Source organism: Chanos chanos, chromosome 2, assembly GCF_902362185.1.
Source record: "Chanos chanos chromosome 2, fChaCha1.1, whole genome shotgun sequence".
Taxonomy (NCBI): domain Eukaryota; kingdom Metazoa; phylum Chordata; class Actinopteri; order Gonorynchiformes; family Chanidae; genus Chanos; species Chanos chanos.
Genome location: NC_044496.1, coordinates 18671821 through 18695840, shown reverse-complemented (window position 1 = coordinate 18695840; position 24020 = coordinate 18671821). Strand labels below are relative to the sequence as shown.

At 41.8% G+C, this 24020-nt stretch overlaps 1 protein-coding gene across 6 annotated transcripts in view; it reads left to right on the top strand.

The window, feature by feature from the left end:
- Positions 1-23749, top strand: part of sox6 (SRY-box transcription factor 6) — a 94947-nt gene extending 71198 nt beyond the window's left edge. For 3 of the 6 annotated variants that reach the window (XM_030792056.1, XM_030792047.1, XM_030792066.1), the window contains exons 9-15: positions 997-1146; positions 2776-2956; positions 3937-4124; positions 13217-13322; positions 19916-20149; positions 21545-21761; positions 22823-23749. In XM_030792056.1, the coding sequence (XP_030647916.1) occupies positions 997-1146; positions 2776-2956; positions 3937-4124; positions 13217-13322; positions 19916-20149; positions 21545-21761; positions 22823-23132 (1386 nt within the window). In that variant the 3' untranslated portion in view covers positions 23133-23749. The remainder of the gene's footprint in view (positions 1-996; positions 1147-2775; positions 2957-3936; positions 4125-13216; positions 13323-19915; positions 20150-21544; positions 21762-22822) is intronic. The other 3 variants (XM_030792074.1, XM_030792076.1, XM_030792077.1) reach the window with 1 other exon arrangement.
- The last annotated feature ends 271 nt before the right edge of the window (positions 23750-24020 follow it).

Sequence of the window (24020 nt, the reverse complement as noted above, 5' to 3'; positions counted from 1 at the left end):
CTTTGCCTGTTCATCAATCAATACTAGCCTGAGGCAGACAGACATGTATTCAGATCATTCTTTCTCTCTTGAAAACCGTTATTCTCCACCTTAGCTAATAACTGAGGACATAAAATGAGCTATCGTTGATTTGTTAAACTGAAAAAAAAAAATCGTTTATAATTGTAGCCCATTCGTATGTAATTGTTGTGTTTGATCCTCAGCTGTTTGGTTTTATAATACACTGTGGTGATTTTTATTTGTCTGACTAATATTAGATTGCTAAAATAAAAAATCATATTCAATTGGATATGACAGATTATCAAGCATGAACCTGAAATCTAAACCTCTCCAAGACAGCTCCTACGCTGTGTTGATTTGTGATTGACATTTTGCATTTCAACGTACTTTAAACCACATACTTCATTTGTGTGACTGGTATGCCAGTGAGGTTAAGTGAAGTTACTGACATCGATCCAAAGAAAATAAGCAGAATGGCATGACTAGTCTTTGTTCAAGATCCTTTCTTAATGAATTACTTTGATAAAGTAAGCAAATGAAATCTGACTGCTCTGGGTTTATGTAAAAGTGTTATGAGTGCAAACACCCAATTGGTGGAGAGATGGCTCAGGTGTCTGAGTAGAAACTCCCCAAACCAAAGGCAGTTCAGCGGAGTGGAAGAGTGGAAGGAGAACCAGAACTCTGAACAGACTTGAGCTCTGTCTGCAGACTTTTGTGATGAGTGGAAAAAGACTGATCCAAGTTCTTTGTATGAGAGCCATTTCTCTGTGGTTTTTAGGCTGCTGTCTCTCTCGCTGGATTCAGGCTTTGATATACAGTTAAGACCTTTGATGGAGATTCTGTGCCAGGATGGAAAGAGAGGAACTCATGAAGGAGTGAGAGAGAGAGAGAGAGAGAGAGAGAGAGAAGGGAAAGAGAGAGAGGGGAAAGTGGGGGGTAGGCTTTGAATGGTGGCTGGTTTTGGATGTTAACGCCTTGTGGGTTTCCTCCTCACAGCAACTGTACGCCGCCCAGCTGGCCAGCATGCAGGTCTCTCCTGGAGCCAAGATGCCACCACTGCCTCAACCCCCCAATTCCAGTGGGCCCATCTCCCCCACTGGTCTGAAGAGTGAGAAGAGATCCTCCAGCCCTGTCACTCAAGTCAAGGTATGGCCCTCACTGCAGTGGAGTGGTGCTTGACCCAATCCACTCTAACACACTGCTTCAGTAAATCAGCAGTGGTAGCACTGCTTGCGTCTCAACACTGCTGTTCTCTCCTCTTCAGAGCCTATCAATCTGCCAGGGTTTTACAAGACTCTCTCTCTCTCTCTCTCTCTCTCTCCAGAAGCAGAACTCTGTGGACAAGGTTGCTATGGCTATTCTAGCTCCCACAGAGCAATTTTCAGAACATATAGTGTCTGATCCCAAATACCGACAGCCTTTGCCATTTCCCTTGGCTTCTCTAACACAGATCAAAATCATTACATAAGAGCCATTTCCATGTGTAAATACAAGGCTGAAATTGAAATTTGTGATGACTCTTTTTGTCATAAACAACAGAGTTATCACTGCCACATGGCAGGGCTCCACAAGTCTACTGCTGTAAGCACTGGGCATATACATCATCTTTTTTCATTGCGGCTATAATATAAAACATGCGCACATTTGGAAAAGTTTAGTTTAATATCACAATAGTAGAGAAGATAAATCATGTCATTGAATAGTGGGGTGCAGAGCTGTTATTCTCTTCAGCGGATTCAGTTAAACTCTTGCCTCTTTAGCTTCATGGAGCAGTCTCTGCCTGTAAGAGCAGAACAGGATGCAGGCTATGCCAGTTACCTTAGTTGCAGAGGAACATTGCAGAAAACAACTGTCATGTTGTCGCAGGCAATGGGGGTTTATGAGGTGGCCCTCATTTGCCTTTATTTGGATATTGTCCACTGATTTTGTGATATAATGTTGTTGATCAAAATAAGTTGATAAAAGACAAGGAGTGGGGTTTTTTTTGCCCCATTGGCCCCATATGCAGATGTGTTTTGGTTAATTAGATTGCAGTCTGTTTTATTTGTCTACCTAAAGCATAATTGAATGACAAACTGTTCTTGGCGCTGTGATACTTAGAGCTTCAGGCTGTCTAGAGTATGTTGGCCATCTGTTTGGATAATGTTACATTTTGCCACAGTAGAAGTGTTGAATTGGCCTAACAGACATCAAACAAAATAGTTTAGACAATATTACTTTTTGGGATGACATTCCATATCTGCCATCAAATACAGTAGCATTCGTTTGGACAAGCAATGACTCCCTCATATGTACAAAATATGCTATATCTTTGTTTTGCATACACCATAATAATTAAGGCGTAACGTTATTCCTCTGTGCCGGTCCATGCCAGACAAACATTCAAATAAAGGTGCATGTCATAGAATCATTCTCTCCCTAAAATGAAAAAAAAAAAAAAAAAGAAGAAGTGTAATAGCCATCTCTGAGCAGTGACTGCAGTGGTGGCTTTGTTCGAAGCGTTTGAGGTGTTCTGTCATTGTGAGAGCAGGTGAGCGGATGAAGACATGCTGAATGGCAGACTGCGCATTAATTAGGCTGAACAAAGCTGCTTCACCACTGTGAGGAGAAGCAGGATGGCACAGAGCCTGTGCCTGAATCAGGACTCCTGGTCTTTGAGGAGTTAGCTAATTAATCTGCTCTGCTCCGCTGTACTAGCCACTGACACATTGTCTTGTCTGGGAGGTGAGAGATAGATCCCAACAAGGGCTCTAACAGCGTGTCTGTTCTCCACAGGAGGAGGGAACGCAGCCCCTCAACCTGTCTGCTCGGCCCAAGACAGCTGAAGGAGTCAGGTCGCCAACGTCCCCCACACAGAGCCTGTTCCCCGGCAGCAAGACCAGCCCTAACAGCATGTCTACCAAGAGTGGCATCCCTAGTCCACTGGGGGGTGGCTTGGGCAGGGGATCATCTCTAGGTGAGAATCCTTCCTCTGACCTCTCTAACACACTCGCACATCTGGAAACAGATGCAGACTAACTCTTACACAGTTTTTACCAGGGACAAAAGTGAAATCTGATCTGATTTCATTTTTGGCTTAAACATTTATTCTTTGGACACTGTCTTAGCGTTTTGACATTAATAAATGCACTTCTAGTCTTATGCATTTATAGTTCTATGCAATTTACAGATTAATAATTATCTTTTCCTTTCTTTTCTGTCTGAGCATATAAATGACAATATGATAATAAATGATAATAATACAAAACAGACTCAAAAAAGTATAAAATATGTTGTGATTTTTCAATGATCTTTTGCATCACCACAATAATCTGATGTCAGTATCATATACTTAGCCATTTTCTAAGAATAAAAAAAACATTCCGGTGTACACTGAGCTTTTGACAGAATCATATCTTGTAATCTCTGTCAAACTTAACTATTCAGTGCACAGCAGTTTAGTGTGCTGTACGTGGTTTTTAGAACAGCTCATAGTCTCTACCCCCCCCCCCCCCCCCCCCGCCTCTATATTAAACCTTTTTTTTGTGTTTGGTCTCTACAGTCTGTCATTAAACTGGGTCTGTTTTGTTGAACTGTGTTCATTTCCCCTCTCTACTTGGTCTTGAGCTTTGAACGCAGTCATCATGTTTGTTTTCGTTCTATTTCCAAGTCTTAACTGCCATCCAGGCTCACCTCACTTAAATCTGCTAATTATACTAGGGCGACAGACTAAGATTGCTACCTCATTTCTCCACACATGCAGTTTGCCACTCACACACATGTACTCACTGTACACACAAAGCAGAATGCTGATAAATAGACCTCCCGTTTGCATATCTTACATCATGGATCCTGAAATGTGTGTTTTCAGCCAATGTATGTGTATGTGTGTGTGTGTGTCTGTGTCTGTGCTGTGTCAGGCTGTAACTTTTTGTTTCCTAACTTTTCCATCCTCAGACATCCTCTCCAGCCTGAACTCCACAGCACTATTTGGAGACCAGGATGCAGTGATGAAGGCCATCCAAGAGGCAAGGAAGATGAGGGAGCAGATCCAGAGAGAGCAGCTCCAGCATCATCAGCAAGGCATGGAGGCCAAACTCTCTGCCCTCAGCAGCATGGGACTGAACAACTGTAGGGCTGACAAAGTGAGTTTCTCTATCTCTCACTCTCTCTCTCTCTGCTTGCAGTCTGTCCCTCTGTCTTTCTCCCTGTGTCTGTGTTTCTCATAGTCTCCCTTTTGTTCAAGGACTTAAAGAAGTTCAAGGACTGCTCTCTGACAGCCCTCAGTAGACCAGTACTCACGCCTCAAGTCCACTACTCAGGCCTGTCTTAACTTTAGAAAAAGGCACTTAAAGAATTTTTTAATTGCACAAAGCAAACTAAGGCAAGGCGAGTGAATTTGTCCTCTTCAGACTACAGTCTTTTTTTAAAAATGATTTTTAAAACCAACCAGAGTCTTTGATCCAGGTCCAGGGGAGTACTTTTGATTGGCATTGGCATGGTGGTGGATGAGGGTGGGGGGAAGAGTTGGTGCGGGTGGGGGCAGAGCATGGGCTATGGTGGTCCTCTGCTGCCCTGTGTGGGTTCAAACTGTGATGTCCCTGCCCAATTAAAGCAGACCTCTTCAGCCCTGGTGTGGGACAGTCCTGCTTTGTACCAGGAGCAAACAGACTCCCAGGGATTCCCTTTAAAAATATCTTCAATCAATGAGTCAATCAAGGAGCAAAAAAAGAAAAAAAAGACCAGCTTCCATCTGATTGATGCCATATTGCCAGTTGGCTGTGAGAAGCAGGCAGGAACTGGGAGCATAGACTCATTAATATTTCAATACCTGTTACTTTCAACCAGCATCTTCAAGTAGGTCAATGTATATGTAAAAAAGTAGATGAATGCCCCCCCCACCCCCCACCCCACCCAAAGCCATTAATTTAGAGGTTGGGGTAAATAAGCTTGAGAAATTTGTCCCATGTGGGTGGCACTGAAGTAAACAGACACTGAACTATGTCCTAACATTGCTTTAGTGGTGGGTAAAACAGCAGGACAATTCTTCTGTCTCTACAAAATAACAGATGTGTAATACCTTCTGACTGCAAATACTGAAAAATGATATTAGTCAACATACCAGTTATTTTCCTGTTTTTCTTCTTTTCTTTTTTTCTGCTGTCCCTAATAAAAGCTGTATCGTGCAACCCATAATCTTGTTTTTCTTGGACAAAACACCTTATTTTCACAATGGTCCCTGTTACAGATGGAGTTTTTCTGGGTTAATAACTAAGCTACAGTATTATCAGCTGTTGTCCTTGGCTTTTTGCTCCTTGTTTGTCCTCCTCAGAGGTGGATATGGTATGCAAAAGCTCAGACATCACCTGTAGCTGTGTTTCCCTCCTCATCTCAAGCTACGTCTGTAACTTAGCTCATTCTCTCCGTGCTTTTCTATGTATCCCGAAGTCTGGGGTTAGTTTGTGGTCAGCCAAGCATAAGAATATGCTGCTACATGACATGAATGCAGCATGCAAACAATGGCTGAAAAGGAAAGTTGTCAACAGGCAGTACTCGCCCACATAGTGATTGTTCTTACCAGGTAGAGCTCGACGCTTTTTTTCTATCGCTCTTTTGTTTGCTTCAGGTTTGTTGGGGATTCAATTGTGAGGCTTGTCTTTTCAGACTCTGTTTGAGCACTTTGCTCAGAAGAGTTGTATGTGTGGTGAGATCAGTCCTGTCAACTGGCCCTGTCAATCCACACCTCTCCTTCAGCCCTGCAGCCTGACTTACAGAGCAGAAAAGGCCAAGACATTAAGCAAGCAGGAAGATGTGTTTTGCTGAAGGACTTTGATGTAAGAGGAGGGTAGTTCTGGGAAGCTAGCGGCGCATGATCCCATCTTTGACAGGACAGGGGAGGAACAACAAATAATAATTAGGAGCTCTATCTGTTTGAAAATATGACTGGTATGTTTGGGTTATCGTGTTGCCATAGGTAACTGAACACATCACAAAGACTCCCTGTTTTTTGAAGTCAATCAACCATCATTTGCACACCTTCTCTCTGTGCATTTGTGGTTGCTTCCATCTCTGAGAACAGAAGTTTGTGACCTTTTAGGAGGCACCCAATAAGAGAAAATGCCGTAGCTTCTTTTGTATTGTGACCTCTCCTGTAGGCCTTCTAGTTTCTAATGATAAATGCTACTTCTATGTATGTGTTTCTCAATCAAAAAAAAAAAAAAAACTGCAAGTATGCCATTCAAGTCACTCTTTAATGTTTCTCTCCTAAGAACAGAATTTGCACACCTCCTCTTTTTAGATCATTTCTGAAAATTATTTGCTGAGGATTTCAGCAAGGTCTGGTAATGTCCTGTACAAGGATTCTGTGAGTAGACTTAACATGTTATCAGAAGAGCTGTTTCTTAGACGTACTAAGGAGTGGGACAGTATTTCAGTCAGGTTTCTGGCAGCATAGAGGTCGGCCAGAGCCGATACAATCCGACAGTATAAAGGGGTCTAAATGTTCCAGATAAAAGCTCTCACTTTGGTCAGTTTCAGAATATTAATATTTCAGTAAAGCGCCTCACCTGACATAAATACTGTACGCTCTTTAATAGCTGCCTCCCACTCGGCTGTTTGGAAGTTTATCACAGTGAAAGCTTACATGAAGATTCTGGAAAGGTAACATAAATGGGATTAAGGAGAGGTTAAAATCATCTAGTGGGGCTGTTGGAGGGGGATATTAAATATTGATTTATCCCAGTGTAACGACCATGCTGGAGAGTGGGGCTAAGTGCTGCTTACAGATGGATCAATTCATCTTTTAATACAAAGTGTGTCCGAGGAGCACAATGGAACGACCTGCATCCCTCTATCCACTCTCACATAATGTCTTTCCTCATAGACCAGTCTTTCCTCTTTCTCTCTCTCTCCCTCTCCCTCTCTCTCTCACTCTGCTGCCCTCTCAGGTGGAAGAGAGCTTGCCTTTAGAGCTCCTGTCCAGATCCTGTAAAATATTCATGTTTTACTGAGGCGTGTTTGCTCACTTATTTTTTATTTGTCCTCTTTACTATGTTCCATCAGCAAAAGAAAGAAAGAAAAAAAAAGCTTTTATAGCCCTCTCACTATTTATTTTTTTTAAATATTTATTAAATGTATTATTGTCTGCAGAGGGCAATTACTTTTGTTTATTATTTATCTGCCTTTCCAGTACTTTTATCCAGAACAACGCAGAATGGACTGTACATTTGTACTTTTAGAGATGCATTTGTACTTCACAGTTTAATGGTTTTTTTGTTTGTTTTTTGTACAAGTTTTAGAGCATGTTTGATTATGTTACAGTACCATTTGTATGGTAACTAAGCACCCGGGCCTTCCTAAGAGCTTCAGGTCCTACTGTATTTTATACTCTTAGAACTTCCCATACTATCTTACTATCCAATATTGTGGGAACTGTATATTTTTATATTGATCTTTCTTTTTCTCAACCTATTTTTTGATAGTTGATGCAGTCTACGGGAGGCTGCTTAGAGATAAAATATATTCCTCTGCTGACACCTCCCAAACTGAAATCAAAAGGTGAAAGGCCAGTGTATTAACCTATTGAACCACCTCAGCCCCCCTGCCCCCACCTCTCCCTACATTATTGATGAGAGGTATATTCACTCTCCTCACATCTCACAGCCGAAGACCTGAAACATTCAAATGGAGCTTTGCTGGCACTCCTTAAATTCCTGACTCCTACCCTTTTGGATGTGGAAGTGATGTGTACCCATTCCTCTCCATGTTTATTGGGGTCCTATTCAAGCAGGTCCTCACAAAGACCCAGAATATAATCTTGTCTGGTCTGCAGCCCTGGAAGCAATTTTCTGCTCCTTTTTCTGCTGCTGTCTTGGAAATTGCCAGCCTAGGATTTTTGGCCGCAAAGTAAATCCTGCTATACATGGTTTTGGCCATCCAAATTTGATTATATTCTGCACTCAGACACTGTCCATAGCCAGCAAGTGCCATTGTTAAGTATTGCTTACATTAATGCTTTGTCCAATTGTTTATATGTGCCAGGGAATAAAAACAGACACTGTGTGTGTGTCTGTGTGTGTGTTTTTGGTTGTTGGGGGTGCATGCACAAAGCCAGGGCTGAAACAATGCCATCTGTTTTTTGGGTTTTTTTGTTTTTTTTTACCTCATCTTACCAGTCCACAGCAAGACATCAGAGGCTGCCCAGTGCTCCATTGATGGCTTTGGATTTGCACCATGGCTGCATAAAATCACAAATGACCAAAGCAGGGCAGCTATTCAAAAATGTAACAAGCCCCCGTGTTCCAGACCTGTTCGGTTCTGCTTACACCAGAGATCACACAACAAAGCCTGTAGAAAGAATAGGCCACAATGGGTCATTTATGTGTCCCCATATTGGGATGGAACCCTCAGACTGGGCATATAAAGGCCCCTCTGTCCTCCAGATCATGTGGTTTAGATTGTCCGTTGGTTTGCTCCATTATTATAACTAGATTGTATGATAAGGGAGAAAGAGAGATCTCTCTTAACAGATCCTTGAGGACGTAGTGAACAGTTCTGGGTCATTTAGAACTGAAAACCCATTAAAAAAAGCATGAGCAAATGATCTCAGCACAGCATGGAATAAAAACAGAGCACCCTAGACCTTTTCTATAAACTGCAGAATGAAAGAGATCATTTATGAATAAAGTTGAAAGGTTAGATGTTGTGAGCTGTTTTATTCCCACCAGTAAAGCGGTAATACGTTTTACTAACAGAATTAAAACTTTTAAGAACAGGTCCTACGTCACTATTTGTGGACTTTTTTTTTTTTTTTTGACTGGCCAGTTCCGCTTAGCCACTTGATTGAAATGAGATGCTAAAATGCTTCCCTATCCAAACAAATGATGTGATGTCCTGATATTGGAATGAGTCGCTGGAGGCAGGAGCTATGGCTGCTGTAACTGGGAGCTGATTTGCAGACGTAGGGCTCAGCCCTAGCCTCTGTGTGGCTGCTCTGTTAGCCTGAGAGCATGGAGCCTGTTTGTGAATTAAGATGGAGAGACCGCATGAAAGGAACCCTCAGCTTACCACACAACTGGATGTGCTTAAAGCTAAATACTTCAAAACTTCCAACTACTGGATAGCTACAGAAATTATAAATAACAACGCAATTGGTTACAACTGAAATTAAAAACAGATGAGGAACAAAATACATGTTTAAGTTTACTTATTTTCCACCGCAGGAGATAGGGTACCTTACGAGACAAAGAATACAGAAGCTGACCGTATGCTTTTCCGTATTTCAGAAAGTATTAAACTAATGTATATGCTACCTGTGTTGTGTCTGTCAGTGGACTCACAGAGGTCTGCATTGTAAGGCACTCTGTGCGTCATAGACCCATCAGCCAGGTTTGTGACCAGCAAAACATGCTACATTCTCTGCTTTCAGAGCGAAAGCAAGGACATGATATTAACAGCTATTCATTGGACTATTATGTCCTTTATCAACTGTTTCTTTGATATTAGCCTTGTGCACCTGGGTAACAGAAAAGCAAATTAATAACTCCACTCTTTCACACCCACTCAACTTCGGTCATTGTTTAGTATGACAAAATAATACCTCCAGCTTTCTAAGGCAACTGTAGGTTATAAATACACATATATGCAACCCCCCCCCCCCCTAAACACACACCCAGTGATATGATGAATGCTGTAAGACCAAAAACTGCTTCACAATTGGCATTATCTGAGTTTGCATGGATGGCTGGAACAATTCAAGGCCATATGGTTGTGGTTGAACTATTTCTAAAGGAGCAGGAAGAACGTCAGGAGCTGCAGTGTGATGCGTAAATACAGGGTTGACTCCAGCACAATGCAGAGGGCCCATCCTGCTCTTACTGCCCAAAATATGTGCTGTGGGCAGAGCAGCAGTCCTCCGGCACATGTTCTGTGGCCTGTGTGATTAGAGCCTTCTCTCCAGCGCTGACATCGGCCCTCGCTGGCTCCACATGAAATGTTCAGAAGTTCCACAAGGGCTGCCATGGACCTCCATCTTATTACCTCACCGTGCAACCATTCTCTGCTGAACAAAATGCGTTTGTAACCAAATTTGAAACAAAAAAAAAAAGAAAAAAAGAGCCGAGCAGGGAGGATTATTGTGGGTGTCTCTTTCCACTTCAGTTTGGAGTGTGTGGCTATAATTTTAGATGTGGGATTTCAGGCTGCATGCTGAACTCATTTGAGGGAAGGGCTCGTCATTCGCCAGAGGTCGTGGTCAGAATGGGAGGGACACAACGTGTACCATTACATCTTAGCATTGTTCCTTTTTCCCTCCTTTCCTCACCCCCTCCTTTTCTCTCTCTCTCTCTCTCTCTCTCTCTCTCTCTCTCTCTCTCTCTCGCTCGCTCTCTCCTTTCTCTTTCTCTCCCTCTCTCTGTTTCTTTCTCTCCCTCTCTCTCATGGTCTTGTCTTTTTGTATGTGATGGAGAAGCTTTCACTATACTCCTGCCGTAATGCACATTATAAATATGCTTTATAGCATGCTAGTTACAGAAAGCTGCTTATGAGTCTCTCTGCCTGACTGGACAGGCATGTCCCAGGGTGCTGCATGTCCTTTACTGCTCTTCTGTGGCAGAGTGATCAGTAAAAATTTAATGACACTATAAAATAATAAAAATGCCATTAATTTATCACAGTACTTGATGCAGCGGTACTAAAGTAACATTAGTTCACTGAATATTTTCAAACCTTCAAACAAAAAAAAGCCTAATGTTATATGTATAAATTATCTCCATAATTTGAACTGTATTGCTAATGCTCAGATATAAATTATATTAGCTATACTCAATAAGTATATAAAAATAGTAGATAAAATTTAATGGAAACAATTTGTGCAACATTCTGAAGGAGTTACTGATTTAGTTTAATGCTCATTTGCACTGTGAACAGAAGGATGTGTTTCCCACATCCTCTCAGCTGAGTATTTTCAAAAGCTACAGGGACCAGATTACTGGCCTTGTAAGCTTTACACCTGTGAGTATTAAATAATTTCCCCTTGTTAAAGTAGAGCCGAAAGCGTGTTGTGATAAAGACTTAATTTCATTATGCGTTGAATTGGTCCCTGTTGACTTGTTCTGTAATTATTTTACTCTGTGGCGGGGAAAGGAGAAGTTCAGTGCTTAGACAGTTATTAATGAAACTCATTGATGGATGGCCCTTGTTCTCTTTGCTCTCTTCCCTACATGATGCTTAATGATCATGAGTTTATAAAAGGGGTTGATTGATCAGAGAGGGCCAGCCGAGCGCATGTGGGGGAAGTACTGGCTAATTTATTACAAAGCCCCCCCACCCCCCCCAGAATGCTGAGTCTTCCCGGCGGACTGTCCACAGAGCATCGCAGGCTCTGTCGTGCCTGTCCAGCTAGTTGCACATCTGTCAATTTGTCATCAGGCTGCAAGCCTCTTTCATTAAACGTAATAATGTGGCCTGGTGATGAATACAGTGGTGTAGGATGCTTCACACAGAGCGTGGCACGGAGAAACGCACACCGCTTCATCTTGTCTTTACAAAGCCGCCTCGGCACAGTGGGGTTCACTGCGTATATCATAATTAGAAAACACTTAAGTAAGCAGAGCACAGTCAGAGAGGCAGCTCTTAATGACAGGCCATAAGCAGGTAGTGGTTAATTGTACATCAGAATCACTCAGATGGTTATAAATAATGATTGTTCCTTGAAGCATGATGGTAAATTGCAGTCCTTTCCTCTCTGTCTTTCAAAGATATTCTGTTTTGTGTAAGATTCATGAAGAAATAAAGAAATTGTACAAAATCAGAGTGCTATGCAAGACTACTAACTTAATTGAAATGATATTTTTGGGTTGATTTACTTTTAAAATTTTCCCTCATATTTCTGTTTCTCATATTTATCTTTATTTGCAGCTGAGAACATATGTGAAACATTCTCTTGTATGTCTTTTCAAAGTCCTTGGGACAAAATTACTGCAAAATTGAATTTGTGGGGGGTTTTTGTTTACTGTCATGTTTGTTTTAGCTATAAACAATTTAAATAATAGACTCGAAATAATATAATATGCACTGAATATTGTTTAAATGATTAAGTTTAATGTTTAAGTGATTATTGACAGTTTGATCATTCGTAATAATCTTTGCTGTGTAAAGAGACATCCAGCTACATGGTCCCTTGTGGATAAAAGCAGAAAAAAATAAGCAAGCAAACTAAACAAAACAATATGGCTGAAAGATTAATGTGTTTGTTGGTGTCTGTGTCTGCTTTTGTGGCAGGGGAGCTGTTAGCATTGTGTTGGGAGCCCACCTGAGTGTTTGTTCAAACTGTGTGTGATAGGCATTCTCAGAAAAGACAGGGGGAGAGGGGGTGATATACAGGCTGCACACGTTTGGCAGACATTGAACGCTCACCCTGGGAGTAAAACAAATGCTCTCCCCTGAATAACAGGAAGATGCCTGCTTTTAGAGTCTTCCAGCCACATCCGAGTGAGAGATTATTTGTATCATGCCGAGTCAAAGTGTCCATCTCCTACTTCAGTCTTTAGAGAAGAAGACAGCCCTCTGCTAATGCCCCGTACATTCACGCAGAACTAGGTCATTTAACAATGGAGTGAGCAGCAGTCGGCACTCTTCCTCTGCATAATACATTAAGTGTAATGTGCAGCAACAATTCAGAGGCCCCCGAAAGCTGTTATTTTATTCTGTAAAAGCACACGGACATGACATTTAATATTGTCATAGAGCAGTGAATGACAGGGTTTCATTGTGCATCAAGTACAACATGATGCCAAGTTTAATCTGAGCATAAAGCAACATGACAAAAGGGAAAACACAGTGTGTTCTTTAAAGCATGAGCCCTGAATAAATGATAGACAGGGAGCTCAGGGTGCCTGAGACAGGGTTATGTACAGTGAAGATTGGGAGGTGGGGGGAGGGGGTGCTTTTGCTAGTGGTCCCAAGCTTCATTTTGTGTTCTGGATTCTCCACTATGTTGCTCTTAGTACTTCCACCAGGGAGAGCTCTTAATGCCTTTATTAAACTTACTCAACTTCAGTAAGGAAATTATGAAAGCACAATACAATCTTAACATATCGAAACGCAACACAGAATTCTATGAGGGAGGCCGAAACTGTACAAGCACTGGTTTTGAATGAACCAGCTTCCTTTGATTCAGATGAAATGCATGGGAGACCTATTGGGCACTATAAGTAATCAGTGCGGTGCTGTTTTACAGGAGAGGAGTCATTTTGATAACCTTGGACATCACCTCAGCAAGCTGGGCGAAGATGGAAAGATTGGCCACAGAGTCATCGATCTAACCAGACCAGAGGATCTTGATGGTGAGTATACGGTCCAGCTCATCTTCTCCTGCGTTTTCCACCTACTTTTGCGATTCTTCCACTCACCACTTCTATAATTCATTTAATACCATCTTAGAGATGTTGCTGACAGTGCTATTTTTTTTTCTTTTCTTTTTTTTCGCTATCATTTATCATAACTTTGTGCTTGCCACTCAGGTGAAACATTTTTCTTTCTTTAAACACACGAGCCCCCGTTGTGTGCGTTGTTTTTTTCCGATGATTAAACCGACAAACTAAGGGACTAGAGTGAACAGTAGTGATGGGCAGAGTCACATTCTTGGGCTGGCTACATTCGTCTGGGAACGGTCTACAGTGGCTCCATAAAGCTGGTGTGAGGTGAGGGGGCTGATGCAGGGTCAAGAATGGGGGGTGCTCAGCACCGTTTGAAGGTTTTCACACCTTAGTGTGCTATGGGCAGACTGAAGGACAAAGCTGGCCCTTCTCCATGCTTGGCCTCATTCTCCACTGTGCTTGTTTGAGGTGCTGAATGCGGAGGTATAAACTCTGATAACACTTGCATGACAAAGCGTCATCTCCCTTTGTGGCCCTGATACGTAAACAGTGACAGGATACCTTTATGTGTGCCAATATTTGTCTGGGTAAATATTTGTAGCAGTTTCCATGGCTCTTCAGAGCAAAGGAAAAATGAATCTGACTCTCTGTTAATGGCACATTCTGAGAGTAGTATGATGAATATTTCTTAGAGCAGTCTCTTCGGATGAGCAGCCATCTCTAAAAAAAATAAATAAATATATGTATTAGACAATCATCAGCCTGAGCTGCCATAATAAATCTGTTTGTTTACAAACTGTCAGAATCATGAATGATACATATGAGCTGTTTTCAGATGAAATCCATAAATAGAGAATTCCAACTTCGCTTGGTGGTCTGATGGGATGCTTCTTACTTTTGCTACAGTGTAGTCTGTCCCACCCTGCGTGTCTCTGGACCGCTGGGCTTCAGGTCTTCTCTTCAGTGGGAACTCCTCTTCTGTGGTCTCTCTGGAGTCAGGAGCAGACTGAGGGTGCACAGCAGCCCTTGAGAAAGGGACTCGGTAGTAGCCTTTTATGTGCTGGGATGAGGGAAAGGCAAGGACAGACGTCTCCCGGCAGTGAATTCCCAGCAGGCAGTGGATTAAGAGCAGGCGCTGAGACGGAGGCCACAGAGGTTGTCTTCCCAGAGGGAGAGCAGTGGACAGGCGCCAGGGCAGTGTACATAGCTCACTAACACAGTCACCATTTCATCTCTCCACAAACAGATCTCTCTGTCCCACCAGCCCCACCAGCTAAACGAAGATAAATGATGTGAACAACATTTTATGCACCCACATCAAATAATGGTATTTCACAACCAAATTTCCTTAATCCATCTCGAGACAAGATATCTGTTTGGAGTGTCTGTAACCTGGGCGTATGAAGCATTTTGACTAAATTTCACCAATCTTCCCAAGAGAGGTGTTGTGTCCTTAATCCTTACAGTACATGCAGAAAACATGGAATGTAGAAATAAAATAAATGTATAATAAAGCCTAATGTATATCAAGAGTTTTACAAGAAAAGGTAAATAATTAACATTTATGATCAGATTATTATAGTAAGAGTGATAAAATTAGTTTAGATTGAACACTTGATTCACAGTACAATTTGAAAGGCTCCAAATAATTCATCACTTAAATCATACATTTTTTTTGCCGACTACGCCGTCTTCCAGTTTTTGGAAAATTACTAAGTGTATTTCTTTTTATCAATTACAGAGTGTAGTCAGGTCTATGGTGGACTTGCTCACAGAAAAGAAGTGCTGCATTGAACGGGCTTTTGGATAAAACAGTCGTCTGCTGTAGCTGTAGCTCACAGAAAGCTTTAGGTTGCTTAAACTAATATTTGCAAAGCATGCAGCAACCAAATTAACAGCTGCCAAAGTTCTAACAAGGAATGCTGGAAAATAGCGGCGGGGATTGGAAATAGATAGAATTTCCTTCATTTCGCAAAGCCACGAGCCACATGCATCAACTCACCACAAAGTCATTAGGTCTTTTTAAGCTCAGATGAAAAACATTAAGAAATACCACAAAAGGCTTTAGTATGCCCTCTTTGTTCATTCACATATGGCAGTGTATAAGTTGTAAGCAGCTCGGGTTGTGCATTTGTTTAAACTGTCGCCATGAGAAAAGGTCTAAGGAGAACAAAAGGGGTGTTGAGGGAGTCCTGGGCCAGGAAAAGGGCTGATCTAAATGCACTTTGCGACAATATCGTCCAAATGAATATGGGAGGGATTGATTAACTATAAATGGACAATTGACTCTGTTTGGGCAGTGCAGTAAAATGGCCTGGATTTCTGTCTGGTGCTATTGCTTTATTTTAATATTTGTGGTAACACAGTGCTGTCAGTGAGTTCTCACAATTATTTTAAGTTTATGTTTCTTTCTTTTCTTTTTTTTTTGCCTGAAAAAGTATAGGCATTTTAAGCTTTGAGCTTTCCAGAGACCCTGATCATTTGCAATTTACAGGAACATTTAATCATAGCAAAGTTTAACAAATATCAGTTTATTCTTTAAGAATGATCTTAAGACGATTACTGGTGTATTTATTTTTTTTTTATATACAAATGTGTAGACTGATTTCCTTGGTGATGTGACATTGTAGGAGAGAGTGACAGATTAAGAGTGTTCTCTTAACATGCCTGTTTATCTCAGTACATTCAAAAAACAAATTCTGAATGCCACTCCAGGACCTTTATTAATCCCATCTGAAACTGTAAAAGTGTAAAACAACTTTAACATACTCCCATCAAAAACTGATGACATTCAAGATGAGACACATAAGACAGAAATAATAGCTAGAGGAAACAGGTCATAACATGTTTAGCTCTTTTCCTTATATACTCACTCCCATACACACACACACACACACACACACACACACACACACACACACAGATATATAGCAGGTTTCCGACCATCCCACTTAGAGAAGAACACAGGTTGGTGTGTTAAAATAGAAGTTTGATTATAATTTGATTATAATTTTTTAATGGTTTACTTAGAAGAATATGAGTAGCAACTTGAATGGGTGTGCTTGTGCATTGTGTCATATCTGTCTGTGCGCATTAATCTTGACTGATCCCCCTCCAGCAGAGAGGCCCTATTGTTGGAGGTAAATACCTTTATGGAGAGGTTTCTTTTTTTTTTTTTTTATTTGATCCTGCAGAGAGGGCCCGGCAGGTTTGCGTGATTGTTGCTCATTCACCAGAACGGATCGTTGGGAGCGGATTCTTATGTGACAGTCTGAGTGTGCCCTCAGAACAAAGCAGGGTTTGCACCGTAAGCCGGGGAGGCTCAGCTTTTTTTTGGCTCAGTTCCGCAGCCTGTCGAGTCTGGACCTGTTGTAGACAGGTGTGATGGGCCATTGGGTTTTCTTTTTCTCTTTCTCTCTCTCTCTCTCTCTCTTTCTCTCTCTCTCTCTCTCTCTCTCTCTCTCTCCCTCTCTCTCTCTCTCTCTCTCTCTTTATCTCTCTCTATGTAACTTATACAGACCCCTTCCCACTGCCATGTATTCACCACCACAGACAAATTAAATGGGGATTTGCATATCTCCCCGTCACTTTGGACACTGTGTCTCGTAAATCACAATAAAGACGATTAAAGCCTCCCCCAGCGCTGCTCCCTATGCACACCCCGTTGGAGCTCCCCATGGTACCTCGAAACATCTGTATTTATTTACACAATCATACACCTAACTAGGTGCTTCCTAATAATGTTGCTCAGAGAAACATCAATTAATGCTAATTTGTAAATGTCAGAGCAGTGCTGGTTCTCTTTTATTGAACTGAAGAAGCTGGATTGTTGTAAATTGCATGTTTCGGATGCGTGATGACGCTGTGTGAGCGGACCTGGCTGCCAGCTCCTTGGCTGCTTTTGATTAAGGCAGATCACGATTTCTGCGGGGGGCGGGGGTGGGGGTGGGGGGGAGCCCAGACCACCCGTGTCTCTGAGTGGGGCCCGTGCCGGGGGCCGCTGCCTGCCATCTACGTGGAGCATTAGTGCATGGAGGCAGAGTGTCCCCTCAGTGGTTGTGTGCAGTGCCCAGCACCAAGCTCATTCCTGTGGTCTGCTCATTCAGCAGAGACTGCATATAGTCTGGTTCTACTTAAGTACCGCAAGTCTATAGCCACACAATAGTAATACAGGCCACACAGACGATCGCCGCGGCCTGAATCACAGCACCAGATCTGCTGCCTTGCAGTGCCAGATCTGCTTTTGAACAAAGAACTGAGAAAGGAAATGTTCACAGTCTTCCAAAGGACACATGGCTGTGGCAGTATGGTGATGAACTGAATGAAATACTTTTGTGTTTCTGCTGCTGCTGCTGCTGCCGCTGCTGCTGCTACTAGTTGTGTCCCACATCTCGTAAGATGCTCACCTCTGCCCATATGCATGCATGCCAGTATATAAATTGCTGAATCAGTGTCAGTGGTAAAATAATGACATGGGGGGCATCGTAAATTAGAGTGCGCCATCCCTGCGAGCAGACACTGACTGTCGTGTCTGAACGAGCGTTTCACTCCTGGGGTAATGAATGCCTTCATCTGGCTCGGCAGTCAGCAGACTGCCCTGCATTGATGGATACTGTCAGCCCCACGCCACACTACATTTCATTGCACAATAAACATGGCTGTCAAAACCAAACAAAGTGAAATCAATTTATTCTGTACGGTGAGTGCGTGCTAAATGAAATTAATGTACTGTGGGCCCTGTCGCAGCCTAGGTAGTGTATTATCCCTGCATCCTGACATCTTCCAGCAGCAAGAGAGGCTGCCAGTTCAGGGGTGTGTGTGTGTGTGTGTGTGTGTGTGTGTGTGCGCGTGTGTGCGTGCGGTTGGTTGTATCACTAGTTTAGAGACAGGTCACAAGATGGCAGTAAGGCAGAGGCTCTTCTGTTTAGTACAAAATAAGCACATGTTTTTTTTGTGGTGTGGCTTTGAGCAGACAGATGTAAAAGACTAGGGTGGCATTGCTCCTAGCCATAACTAATGGGGGAGAGAATCATGCAGAGTAGCAGGCTGTGGAAGAAATAGAGGTAGTGCACAGGGCAAGCAGATAAAGCAGAGCTACCCGTCAGATGCCTGATAGGACTGGAGCTAGAGAGAGGCTGCTGTGGGGGGACCAGAGTGACAGCAGTGAAAGCCCTGGCCGTGGATGATGCACCATGACGGTGTGAAGAGGCAAATTGTGCTGGCTGGCCAGATAAAGGGAAACCCTTTCTAGATCATGAATGTGTTGGTATGACTGTTAAACATGAGCTAGTGCAAATGGATTTGGAAGTCCTGTGTGTAGTCTTTACCCAACAGGGCCTGTAGAATAGAGCCTCCTGCTGGCCAGCTGGACCCCAGGGCTCAGCCTGTTCAGGACCCCCAAGCCAACTTGTGATGTTTTGTGTGTGTTTGTGTCATACGAGAGACGCATCGCCGAGATAAGAGGAAGACCTCTGTGGCCTCTTTTTCCGCTCCTCCTTACACTGTGCTCTTTTACCACGCTCCGCAACTCACAGAATAATCTGTGCGCAATATATTAATCATGCCAAAAAATGCCAACCTCCATTACTCATCAAGAGTTTTATTCTGTTTATCAACTGAAATAATAATAGAAATCAAACCAGGTAGTCTTTGCCAAGACTGCGAGTTGAGAGTCCTAATGAATACGCATCACATGTGGATGATGAAATATTCATGCCTCATTCCAAGCCTTCTTTTCCAGTTTTTGGATCATTAAAGATGTATCGTAGCATATGGAAAGCTTTTTTGTTGTTTTAGTTTTCAAGCCTTGTTTATCAACATGTTTTTGTTTGTTTAAATATTCATACAGCTTTTATTTAATTCTTTCACATCTTACATATAAAAGGCAGCAAATACGCATGCAAACAGAAATCATTTTCACTCTGCTGTAAAGTTAAATACAGAAACTAAAATTTCACATGCTGATTATGAATGGCCTGATTGAGAGAGGGCAGTCTATTGCAGTCTATATCAGTAAGCTCTCACAGGAAACCCTGTGTCTGTGCTTGTGTATACATAGGGGAGTTAGCAGAAGCATGTGCTTGTTTTTTTAAAATGGCTGTATTTTGTTGGCAAAGGCATTTTCTCCTGATTTTACCTTTTTAAATCGAATACCCTAATGCAATATTTGTTTTAGCATTATTACCTGTGTAAAGGGACCCATACGCTTATTAACAGAAAATATACTGTACTGTGTACAGCGGTAGGGCTGCTTGTTGAAATTAGGGCAAAATACTGAAAAGAAATTTCAGTCCAGCTCCTCTTCTGATTTTGGCCAATTCAGGCCCAACCTTCGGCTTACCCACAATGTGTCCTTGTACTCCACTGAAAAACATGAGTTGTCTTAAAGGAGAGTGGGGGCGGGGGAGGGGGGGTTTAGGAAGAAAGTTTGAGTTACGTCCGTAGGCCTCTCGTAAGCCGAGCTCTGGTACTCCTCCAGTCACACTGGTGATAGTTCATCTGCATGGCACTTCATTAATGGTGTGCACTGCTCTCTCCTCTTCTTGCTCTGGTGTTTCCAGGGATTAAAGAACTGAATGGCTCTGCAGATAAACCACATCAGTATTATTGTTGGCCAACAGGAGGCGCCAGCACTGGTGAGGCACGAGTCTACAGGGAATCCCGGGGAAGAAACAGCAACGAGCCTCACATCAAACGGCCCATGAATGCCTTCATGGTCTGGGCCAAAGATGAGCGCCGCAAAATCCTCCAGGCCTTCCCAGACATGCACAACTCCAACATCAGCAAAATCCTCGGTAAGACAAACCTTTCTGCATCAATTATGGGAGCTAGAACCATGTATGTTTTAGCCCTCCTTTCTGTACTTGTTGGATGGTCAAATATTTTTGGTTAACTGTATTAAAGACGGCTGAAGGGACAGTAATAAGGAGACTTAGACTCCAAATAAATGACAATTTTAACGAGGCCAAAGAGAAGATGTAATTAAGAGCCTAGTGTTGTTTTCAGTAGCGTACTAAAACCTTTCCTCTGATACTCCGATATTCATGATAGTGTTATTATCAGCACACTCCACTCCCTGTCTCGTCGTTAAAAGCGGCGATGCCACCCCTCAGTTCCCTGCTCAGCTGTGCACAGGCTCTGTGTTGTTTTGCTTTTGGCAGTGGTGATAAATATGTAGTGTTTAATGCACTCTGTTACTAACAAGAAGAAACAGAACAGCATTCATGAAACACTGGGACCCTGTTGAGGTAAACTGAAGGGGTGCCTTAACTGAGCAACTGAAATGCTTTACTGTTTGAGATACCCGACTAAACTGCTAAAACAATATGAAGAATGAACGATACTGCATAGTGGAAATGTGAGAATATTTGCTTGCAATCTAGTTTGATATTTTGATCATTTACACATAAAGTGGAAATATAAGGTGTAACAATGAATTACGAATACATAAAAATGCACACAAATATTCATTTCACAACTATTCAGACTCTATAGTCTTCACTGGTTCTATTTTTCCCTTGTGTGTCTTTTTGACATGATTATGTTCCTTGCACGAGTATATCCTGCACTTTAAAGACATGCTGGAAACAGAATTGGTGAAGTGGTTGTGCTGCTTTAGCAGCTCAGTCAGATGGATTTAGAGGCCGTCACACGGGCAGTGTTTGTCATGAAAAATGACAGGGCTAAATGGGTCTCGTCCCACAGTGCTGAGAGTCAATAGATCATTGCCGCTAAATGTCCCGTCAGGCAGGACATACTGAAAGCTGGAAATATTTACAAGTCTGTTGTTTCTGCTAATGCAACATCAGGGCAACCCTCGAAAGGATTCAGTCTTAACAAAGCCCACTGCATGCTCACTACAACAGTACAACTCAAATATTGACAGATTTGAAGAACGGAACTGTTTGTACATAACATTTTTGTTAGAATAACAAGCAAATGTTCACAATGGTTTCTTAAATGTGGATAATACACTTTATCATTGGTTATTTGATTGATTGATTGATTGATTTCTTTATTTTCATTTTATTTGCATTTATTTTTTCTGCAGTAAATCTGTCGTCTTTATCTGTGCCATTATTAGGGAGGATATGTAAAATTGAGACCATATCGGATAATTAAATTATGACTTTAAAATAATCCATCATCACCCTCTCTTTCTACCTTCTCCCTTTCCCTTGTGTGTATAGGCTCTCGCTGGAAGGCCATGACCAACCAGGAGAAGCAGCCATATTACGAGGAGCAGGCTCGTCTGAGTAAGATCCACCTGGAGAAGTACCCCAACTACAAGTACAAGCCACGGCCCAAGCGCACGTGTATCATCGATGGAAAGAAGCTGCGCATCGGCGAGTACAAGCAGATGATGCGCTCGCGGAGGCAGGAGATGAGGCAGTTCTTCACTGTGGGGTAGGTGCACAGTGAAGAATGCCCGAATCCTGGCATAGACAGGGCAGAAAGATTGGCTCAGTCATACTGTCTACACTGCAGATTTCAATATCTATGTTCTCAATGTATTTAAGTAATAAATAGTGCCTTTTGCACAACGGACAGGTTTCAGCATGGTATCATGAAACAACTTCCCATAAGGCGTCTGACCCTCTTATCAAATTTTTTGCTAAAAGGCTTTGCCATAACCCATCAAAACATGTCTGTTATATTATACAGGTCTAAATTTGATTTTAAAGGGCAGTCTAACCAGTAGCACACTTTGGTATACACATTTAAACATGTGTTACCGATATACCTCCATATACTCTGTAACTGTACATATCTTTTTATCTTTTTGAAAAATTAATTTTTGAAGTTTTCAAGGTGAACTTCAGTTTTACTCTAATCTAATCTGAAGCACTTTTCTGAAGTGTTTTTCAATTGTAGTTATTTATAAAATTGAAGTTCAACACAGAGAATGGAGAAAGCTGATGGGGCATTATTATAGGATACGAAAGTTAAGTATTAATGTAAAGAGTGCTGCAAGGCAGATGCCATTAGCTGAACCCTGTAATTTGCTGTGTGTGGTCAGTGACGAAAAGCCTCTTCCAGGTGTTTCCACTGCACCTGTGAGTAAAATGAGCCTACTAGAGATCAAGAGTCTGGGGCAAAAACACCAATTGGCTTTGTCACCCAGATGAAATGAGAACTATTTGACAGCCATTCCGAAATTGTTCCGCCATATCTAATCCCAAATCATTTTTGCAGCTACTGGCTGTTTGTATTCCTAGAAAACAGTAAAGCCAGAACTTAAATAAAACCTTAAATCAAACCTTACAAACTGACGAGTGATGTACATCTTTTTCATGTTCTAATTGACCGTACTTGTTTAGTTTAATGCATGTTAAATGTGTCGTTCATTTTCAAAAGAGCCAGTCTTCTTCAGTTTTGTGAAAACTCAAATAGCATTTGATTGCTGTATCACATCATGCTGTAACCATCTCTCCATCTCTCTCTCTTCCCCTCCCTCTCCCTCATAGGCAGCAGCCACAGACACAGATCCCCATCACCACCAGTGCAGGTGTGGTCTACCCTGGTGCAATAACCATGGCAACCACCACACCCTCCCCTCACATGACGTCAGACGGCTCCAGCGCTTCGGCCAGTCCTGAGCCCACCATCCCAGTCATCCAGAGCACCTTTGGCATGAAGATGGAGTCCAGTGCCATGGTAACCAATGACCCTGTCAATGGAGAGGATGAGATGGACATGTACGAGGACTTTGAGGATGAGCCCAAATCGGACTACAGCAGTGAGAATGAAGCGCAGGAGCCAGTCAGTGCCAATTGAGACCTCTCCCCCTTGGCCAATCTAAGTAGAAAATATCATGGTACTGGAGAGAGGGCATACTGAAGAAAGGAGAAGGAAAAACTACAGAACAAACGAGAGAGAGAGAGAGAATAAAAAGAAAAAAAAAACTGTTTATGATCATATATTCTTTTGGAGCCTGCATGCATATGTGGCTCGCACAGATTCAACAGCTATTGGTCTTAAATGTTTCTATAAGTGTGAAGCCGTTTGATTGTGTTTATTTTTTGGCTTTTTTATTATCTTATTGTTTTATGTTATGTTTTGTTCAAGGACATTTAAACAATTAGGGTATTGCCTATAAATCTTTGGATTACAGGACTTGAAATGTTAATGTTTGATATCTATAGCTCTCACAGTCTTACTTTTTATGGATAAACATTTTTTTTTCTTTTTAGTTGAATGCTAATGAAAGCTTACATTACTGTTTTTGATGGGGGTTCTATTTCTCACTCAGGAATGCTGTGCCAGCCAACAGCTTGTGAATGTTTTTAATCAGAATTATTTAAATTAAGACAAGACAACAAGATTTAATTTGAAATTTCATACTGAGATAAAAAAGATCAATCTTCACATTTGCTGGAATACAGAGGGAAAGCATATCTAAAACTCCCAATTATTATTATTATTATTATTATTATTATTATTATTATTATTATTATTATTATTATTATTAATACTACTACTACTACTACTACTATTCGGACTTTTGCAGTCATTATAGAGTCCCAGTGTGTGCCAAACATTTCATATTTTCTTTTCATAAATGGAACATTTCTAAGTCTTAAGAGACAGACAGTATGAGTCTTAGACAATCTTCTAAAATCTTATCAACCTTTCTGGAAAAAAGAAAAAAAAAAAACAATCTCT